Source organism: Colias croceus, chromosome 21, assembly GCF_905220415.1.
Source record: "Colias croceus chromosome 21, ilColCroc2.1".
NCBI classification, from domain to species: Eukaryota; Metazoa; Arthropoda; class Insecta; order Lepidoptera; family Pieridae; genus Colias; species Colias croceus.
This window is the reverse complement of record NC_059557.1, coordinates 3,457,100-3,466,554: the sequence shown is the minus strand read 5'-3', so window position 1 is coordinate 3,466,554 and position 9,455 is coordinate 3,457,100. Positions and strand designations below refer to the sequence as shown.

Here is a 9,455-nt window from a genome sequence, read left to right as displayed (position 1 = left end):
ATTATTGTAATGAATTTAAAATGGCTGCCTTTATACTAACCTAATAAATTATAACCTTCCTCTTGTAAAGTGGTCCAGTAGATAGGAAATACAATAAACCAAGGTTTTTGAATGAAAAATTTAAGAATTATTGAAATAAAAAGACGGAAAATAATATAATGTGAGTTTGCATTTACTATTCCTTATAGCAACTATTATTCCGTCTGGTAATTTTGTGGAATTTGACCTTATGTAACTTTGGTACATTTGACAAGAAATTAATACTGTTCTCCACGTAAATTGTTTTCCGTTTACTTAGTAATTTTAGCAAGCACTTAAGTACCCTACACTTAATTAAATCTTATTTTTTAAGGTTTTTATTACAGAAATATTAAACATTTTCAGAGGTACGTAGATGATTAATATGCACAATCATTATAAAAGTAAATTACCTTACCTTTTTAAGACTTTGAAGCCAAAAGTAAAGTTGTTGTGATTGATGTGTTTGTGTTCGTAAGATGAATGCCTTTATTTCATTTCATTTTGTTGATTATTTCAAAGATTTTAATAAAGTTGGTTGGGAAGCTGGCTGGCTTAAAGTAACATTAGAGTGTATTTTGTATACAATATTTAGATATATATACCTATCTACTAGTTAAACTATGTTTCTAGAACCAATAACTATAGTTTATTCGAAAAACTAGATACCTACACTCATATAAGTATGTACATTTAATGCTATCTTGGTATTATTTCTATTTTAGATGTTTGATATTTTACAGGATAGGAACAGAAAAACACACGTACGGACATTAACGATCTTTTATTTTATAAACATCAATCAATTAATCAATTTTACTTATCAATTACATACATCCTCTTAACATATTTTTACGTAAATAATATAAAACACATCATATTTACAAAATTTGCTTTAAACATAGACTTACTTTACTATATACTATATGAAATACAATACTACTTTCGTTTAATATTTTTGTAGAGTATATATCGGAAAAACTAGAAAAATCTTCAATGGTCTGGAAGTGACGGATTATTTTATCTGCAAGATAAACAAGGTTTTGAAACTATCATAGGTTTTATATACAAGTGGAAGTAGTTACCTACTGCTTACCATAGATTACTAAATAGTACCTACATAGTTACTATGTAGGTACATTGTACATAGAAGGAGTTTCGAAACTATATTCGGAATGATATTCTTCTACCAACTTAATTATATGGCACATATTTTTTATTTTGTAGTAAAACGCTTAACAAAAAATCCCCAATTAATATGATTTCAAAACATATTTTCCCATAAAATATGTAATGCATTTTTATTATTAGATTTCACAGCATGAAGGCAATTAGCGTCGTCAAAGGGCTCTTGAGAGGAATTTACGAACTGAACATCGACTTTACACACAAAGTAAAAAGCTCAAAGCAAATGATGTTCTTTATGAAAGGATCAAAATGGCAACTGACAAAAAATTTACAATAATAAAACCAGACACTCAGACGGTTGTTATTATTAAATATTCTCAAAATTGTTGTAGCTTGTTGAATTCATAAGTAATATAATCTATTGTTACTAATAATATAAATGCATAACTTTGTATGTTTGTATGTTCCTAAATAAAACCAGATTACCTGAACAAATCGCGATGATGTTGCTCTTTGGTGTAAAAATATTGACATTGTCTACGGGCTACGGGCTACGGGCTACGACGTCTACGTGGAATTTGTTTTGGAAAAATATAAAGTTTTCATCAAATATTTAAGTCATTATAATTTCACGATGCTTAGTTATAGTCGTGTTTATTTAACAAGTGAGTCTTTTTAAAAGAGTTCATTTAGAAACGATTTCGTAAATCAAATACATTTTACTTATTTGATAGACATATAAAATAAATCATCATCCCAAAATAAATTTAACTTATATCTACTCTCTATAATATATTTATAACCTTCTTACTAATTATATAAAATGTTTATTAATTTAAGTACATCAAATGCCTATACTTACCTAAATTTAAATTTACGCTGAATTCATAGTATTTACAATTATTATTATCAGTACCTACTAAGTTCCATCCTTTATTATTTCATTAACAAAAATTTTTTTTACAATAAAACTGATCATTAGTGCGCCTCTGAAGGTAGTTATGAAAAGTATTTCTTAATTTATCTACATACATATATTACAACATCGTATTAAAATAGTAATGAGATCTTCATACAAAAATCTATTATTACAACTATTACAAATACACAATACTATCATTTGAATTACATTATAATATTATAACAAAATAAACTATTTTTACAATGTCATTGTTTATTTCTTCACTAATTCTCTGTATGAGTTTTCGTTTACACTAAAAGATCACCAAATAATACTCTAGCTCTAGCTCTATGTTCGTTTTATGTAAACCTTACATTGACCAAGTTGACCAAGAACCGTACATTGACTTAAAATTACAACGTCTGTCTCTTGTCACATACATTACGTAAGACTTATAAATAATAAAAAAACTGAATAAACGAAAAATTAAATACGAGTTTGTACTTATAATTTATATACATTTACTTAAAAATTATAAATTGACTGCGCTGGAACTTCCAAATTCGCGGCAGGCGAAATACGAAAAACATGAAACGAAAGAAGTTCAATTATTAAGTTTTATTGGATCCAGTTCTGTTCCATTTGGTATCGATTTATTGTCGTTAGAGTAATAAAATATCACTTCTTCGTCTACCTTCGTTTCGATGCAGAAAGGTCGGTGGTTTTCTTTAACGAAGTCCACCTTCGCTTGGCGCGATTCGCCGTAGAAACTAGAACGAACTTTAGTTAGACTGGACATGGTTGTCTCACGTCTCGAGTGATCGAAGTTTCTCGAACCTCTTCGATCTATTTTTCGACAAAAGAGCGTCTCCTTGAATGCTAAACGGTACCTGCAACAAGAAATTGATGAATTAGGATTGCTCGCATCGCAAAAAACTTAAATCTACCAATTTAAGTATTATATCGTCTGTGCAATTACCTAAAAATTAAATTTACATTTATTATTGTATGCTTCACAGACTATTCTGTGAAGCATACATAGACGGCAGATAGTATAGGTGTGCATAAATTAAAATGAAAACTGCATATATATTTGTTTAATTAGGCAGTATCGCAAAAATAATTAGTTTAAAAAAGTATTCTACTCCAATAACAAAAAATAATTAAAATATCGTTTCACATGTAGCATTTTATATAAATTTATAAAATGTAGCATTTCGTTCAATTAAATACGAAGTAATTGGACGCGAATTGATGTAATAATATTATGTAACAGACACTATAAAAGGAATTCAATGAATTTTCAGTTGAAATTTCACTCGAATACAAGCACTTTGCATTCAATTTTGTAATCATCATACAGTTCAGCAAATATAACTGGGTTTGGGATAAGTTCCTACCAATCATTAAAATGTCTATTAATATTCTTATTTATATATTGGAGATAATTGGGGCTGGTTCAAATGATGCGCGTGTAGTTTTAATTTTAATTAATTTTATGAATAATATTAATCACAGTGTTGATTACAGCACATCATATTCTAATAAGGAACTCCGTGTCTATCTGTCTGAGACCAAAAATACGCAAGTGACACAACATTTTAGAAACTTAATATGCATGAAAATAATATATCAAAAGAATTTGTTTTATAAAAACAAAAATGAGATTTACAAAGATGGAATCAAATAAGAGTACCTTTTAACACATTTTATGAATTACGTAGAATATATAAAATATCCCTTTAATAGTGTATTTTAACTTTATAAATCGATTAAAAATTCGAAAGAAAAATTCACAATCATCTTTAATAATAACTTTATAATCGAGAATATGGAAAAATGCTTAGGCACGCCAATATTTTAAATAATATCATTTATGAAAGTAAAATAGCGGACAATGACTTATAACTTTTTAGAAAACATTTCATTTGAAAATTGAATAGATTTTAAAGATGGAATCTGCAATAAACATCTAATTTACAATTTAAGACTAGAATTTAACGTGTAATTAGTCTGAAAGGGTTTTATTTCCTTAAAATGTTTGTGTATTTCATTTTCTAGCATGATAGATCCTGATCCCAAATGTGCCTAGTGTGTGTGACGTCACCGTATTATTTATCAACTTCACACACAGCTGTTGTACATAGAAAATAAAATTATAACGATATTACACAAGAAAGAAATTATAATATAGAATTATGCTATATTACAGAGTTTGATAAGACATAACATATTACGGTGCATTTACATCAAACGAACATAGAGCTAGTCAAGCTAGAGCAAGAGCATTCTTTCGTGATCTTATAGTGTGAACGAAAACACGAATTCAGTGTTATTCAGTATTAGAGCATTGCATATTTAAAATCTTTTCGAACATAGTGGGGTTAGAATGCGCAATTCGCTCGTTTGATCTAAATGCACCGTTACATATAATCGATCGAATTATAATTACAAAAATAATATAATATCGTACAACTCTATTAATTAAAGGGTTTGTAGAAGCGTTTGTGGCCAGTGCAAGATTTAATTAAACTAATTTGTATTTAGCAAGCACTAGCTCAAAGCCCGGGGCTTTACTTTGTCAGAAGATAGCCGTTTTCCTCTTTCAAGTTTCAACCCTTCCAGTTTCTTATCTAACATACAAAATTGTTAATAGTATTCCCTTCTGTCCATTTCTTGGCTTTATTTCTAAGATATTGATATACTTATGTACCTACTTATATCCCTTTTTCCATTCCGCCATCAGTGCTTAGATCTTTAAAATTACGCAACAGATTTTGATGAGGTTTCTTTAAATAGATATGACTACGATGATTCTCGACAAAGGATTTAATAAATATAATTTGCCGAATGCTAGTAAATATATAAAAGTTAATCTCCGAATACAATACAGCCGTCCAAACAAGCAAACATAACAGGCATAGAATTCGCATTTTTAATATATCTATAGATTTCATACATTTCATATTCCCAACCAGACTCGACCGAATACAGCGTTATACGATTTTTATTTCACGTCGAATACTTTCAATCGAGTATATTTCCAATCATCGTAGAGCTCTACAGAAAATTGCCAACAAAAATAGGATTATCATTGAAATAGTATTTCGGGATAAAGATTTGTATGGTACCTACAGTTAATTAATTGCGTCTCGGCCAGAACTTACAACAATAAATGCTAATCACTACATAGTATGAAACAATGTCGCTTTCTCTGTCCCTATTTCCCTATGTCCCTTTGTATGCTTAAATCTTTAAAACTACGCAACGGATTTTGATGCGGTTTTTTTAATAGATGGAGTGATTCAAGAGGAAGGTTTTAGTATATAATTTATTAGGTTTTAGACAAAGCGGGCGAAGCCGCGGGCGGTAAGCTAGTAATATTATAAGCTCAAAATAGTTAGTAGTCAAGGGTTATCATTAATTGAACTTGCTACGGTATGTTATGTAATTTCAAAATTATAATAATTTTTGTATGACTTCGTCATTGGATAAAACTAAAACACAATTGTTTTGGTTTTAGTTTTCTTCATTGCATGATATTATAATTATTATTTTCTATTTCATTCCTTTTACACTAACAGTGTTTGAGTTGGCTCTTCAACTAATTTAAGAATATGATGAAAGAAACCTAGAGCTTTTATCGAAATAATTACCATTTTGATAATAATAATACACTTTTATCTACGCCCTACATAGCAACCTAAAGTCACGCAATATCCGTCAATTTGGACTTGAATTACCCCTGTTTAGTAATCACTAATCCGGTAATACAAACATATTGCCACGTGTCTCTCTGGAATCTACGTTAGCGACCAAGAGTAAAGTCACAGTTAAATATGTACCTAATACTGTATGTATAGTGGAATTTAGTTCTAAGTTAGTTAGAACTTTGAATACTCTTGTTTATGGTATGTGTAGCTGAAAGTTTTAGTAAGTTTGTGTTTAAGTTATAATATTGAATATTAGAAATTAAGTCATGGATGTAAAAATTATGAATTTACACAAGATTTCAAGAATCACACTGTAAGTTCATATTTTAAAAAACGGAATATAATATGGTTAATGAATAAACAATATTTATTTGATCTAGAAATTTCTTTCTCCACCAAAAAACAAACTACATAATTACTATGAGGATACGTCGTCGTTATGATGTAATAGAGCAATGGTTTTTAATTTTTCTCACGGGTCTCCAAAGCTTCGCCTAATAAAAGTTGTAAGGAAATTTCATAAAAATGCAATTTTTATATTAAAAGCCATCAGTAGCGAGTTTTAAACAAGAATATACCCATTCTGGACGAAATATATGTGCCTTATGGTAAACATAATGATTTTCCGATTGTTTTGAATGTAACAACGCCTGTTCAATAATTATTATAGCATACAAATACTTGTATCGTTGCATATTAATATTATATTATATATGCTTATGTAATACGGGTTTCTATTGATTGCGGAACAACAAAAGTTATTATTACAATATAATTGATGATCAACGTTGACAGTTTGTAAGGTGACTCTCGTATTCATTTGTACTACGAACACAGGAAATGTTCCATTCACGTACAAGCTAGTCATCGTGCGTACAAAACAGCCAAGTTGCTTTTCCTTTCTTTTATTTATGTGTATACATACTTGTTTGTTAATCTTCCTCTCCATGTAATGAATTTTGCTGTCCGTAGACCGTACTGCTTCTTTGGTATTGTGGTTTGGCACAACGACGACATTTGGTTCAGTGGTTAACGTATGAGCTTTTAAACTTGTAACCACCGTACTAGGTTCGATTCCTGGTGGGGATTAACAAAAGAATAGCACGGCAGGACACAGAAGGTTCATCATCTTGTCTTTTAGATAAAGAAAATTGTACTATTACACAAATGTTATAATTTATCTGCCCCATCCCCCACCAAGGGAACATAATAGTATACAGTCTTTATAAAACGGAATAAGCTACTTTGGTCATAAAACGAATCTTGAAGACACAATAGATTTTAAGTATATACGAAGAAAACGGAGATGGAAAGTAAATTTTATACAAAACAAAGAAATAAAATGATAGTCGTGTATAATGTACATCCATACTAATATTATAAATACGAAAGTAACTGTCTGTCTGTCTGTTACTCAATCACGCCTTAACTACTGAACCAATTTTCATGAAATTTAGTATGGAGATATTTTGATACCCGAGAAAGGTCATAGGCTACTTTTTATCCCGGGAAAATGATGCAATCCCGGAAGTCCCACGGGAACGGGAACTATGCGGGTTTTTCTTTGACTGCGCGGGCGATGCTGCGGGCGGAAACCTAGTAATCTATAGTTGATAGTGTATTAGTATACAGCTAAGCTAATGCTTCAGCCTTCGTCATATACTAAACTACATATTGCAATCTATTAATATAAAAAAATACATACGGAACCAATCTGCGATCATCATTCATCTTATTTTGCGTGTAAGAGTTACAAATATCCAGCCTTTCGTACAAACTTACAACTTGTACGGAATGTAATGTTAGTAAGATAGGATAGGAAATATGATATCGAAATATCTTTCACAAATATACATTTATCCTCAGATTAGATAAATTCTATAGTGATATTTGGAGATTTAGCTGACGGGTTTCTTATGGTAAATTTGTAGGTGAAAATACAAGGAATTGCTGAGCTTGTAAGAATTACAGAAAGACGGAGTATGCGGGTTGTAGCGATTACATTTCTGCACATATCAGCTGAATATTGTCACATAGGTAAATTGGGCACGCGTTATATATTGGTTTAATATACATTGGTACTTATATAACTGATGATAATTCTGAATTATCAAACTGCTAGAGATAGATCATGGACATTTTATATGAAGATTTCTGTCTCGTGAGCTTTACTCCTCACGATTCAAATCCTAACAATCCATCTGTTCTATAAAATAATTTTGTCCCTAGTGCCTAGTGCCTGTAAAAATTGAACTTTTCCATGTTTTTGGTAGTTGGTTGCATGACGTTATTATCGAATTATTTTGTTACTTCGAAGGCGGAATATGATATTAAGCTTTCTTTTTGTCAAAAAACTACTATGCATATAACTGAAAAAGGTCAAAATTACAATAATTTCAGCAAATAACACGACAAGCACGTTTCCAAGACACTGCAGTGTGGTTTCTAGTTACACGTAGCCGAGTGCTCGTTTACATTGACAACCGCCAAGATTCGATACACGTCTTGTATTATTATATTGTAGAATATTCTAGAACATTTCGTTATTGTAACAATGATATTCTACGCTTTACATTCCGTATATGATTTATTTATATTTTAGAAGAATCTACAGCTGTATTCTTAAAAAGTAGTCACATAATACAATGAAACCTGGTTAAGTGAGACCTCAAGGGACCTGCAATGTCGTTTCACTTATAGAGGTATTCCACTTACCCAGTGTCTCAGATATACAGGTATAAATAAATATCTGTCTCATTTACAGAGGGTTCCATTAATAGAGGTGAGAATACAGGTTTTTTCAGTTATACAGATGCGATCATAAAAAAAACATCTGTATGATAGTAAAGCGAAACTAAAACTGAAGGTAATTGAAGCTCAAAATTTTTTACTTACGTACTTGGAATTACGTGTGGCATTTGTGGGTAGAATAAGAATGAGTAAACAAACAATGTTATCTCAGTTACAGAGGTTTATGCATATAAAATTTACTCGCTGTCTCAGTTATAGAGGTAACTATGATGATAAATCGAAAGAACAAATCCCAGATATAGGAGGTTTACCTCGTCCCACTAACAGAGGTAATTCAGTGCCAAAGTGTTGGGACCTCAGCATATGTTCCAGTAATGGAGGTTTCTCACTTATCCAGGTCCCACTTAACCAAGTTTCACTGTATAATAATCACAATAAGCCATTTACAAATTCTCACGACTAGAATAACATTAATATGAAACAGTTACAAATGTAAGCGATTACGCACACTAAATACTTTTTTTATGGCTATGATTTTTATGGCTCTATCTCAGTATTTAATGGTGATTCGATAGCTTTAATATTGGTGTGATGATTGGTAGAAATTTCTGGAACATTTGTATCACAGAACTCTAAGGCCTAAGCAATTCAATAACTCTATAAAATACTACTTCGTTTCTCTCAAAAGAAACTAAGTAGTATTTTATAGCATTCTCTTGCAGAGCAATGAAGTGTAAATCGTATACGAGTTAAATGGCCTAAGGCACTGTAAGAATTGATCGGTAAATCACTTAGGGGTATATCAATGAACCCCTATGTCTCGGAAGCAATAGATTGGTTAGACGTAGAAGATAAATCTAAGCAAATACGTTCGAGCTTTTAAAACTACGTCTCCTCTAACTTATTACTGTTCATACAGAATCAATAAGTTTAAAAGATTTGAA

The 9,455-nt window shown here is 30.6% G+C and overlaps 1 protein-coding gene across 1 annotated transcript in view; it reads right to left on the bottom strand.

Moving 5' to 3' along the window:
* Positions 1–2,547: 2,547 nt before the first annotated feature.
* LOC123701410 (neuropeptides capa receptor-like) overlaps positions 2,548–9,455 on the bottom strand; it is a 43,050-nt gene continuing 36,142 nt past the window's right edge. The window contains exon 7 of the mRNA XM_045648873.1: positions 2,548–2,937. Coding sequence (XP_045504829.1) covers positions 2,652–2,937 — 286 coding nt within the window. The 3' untranslated portion in view covers positions 2,548–2,651. The remainder of the gene's footprint in view (positions 2,938–9,455) is intronic.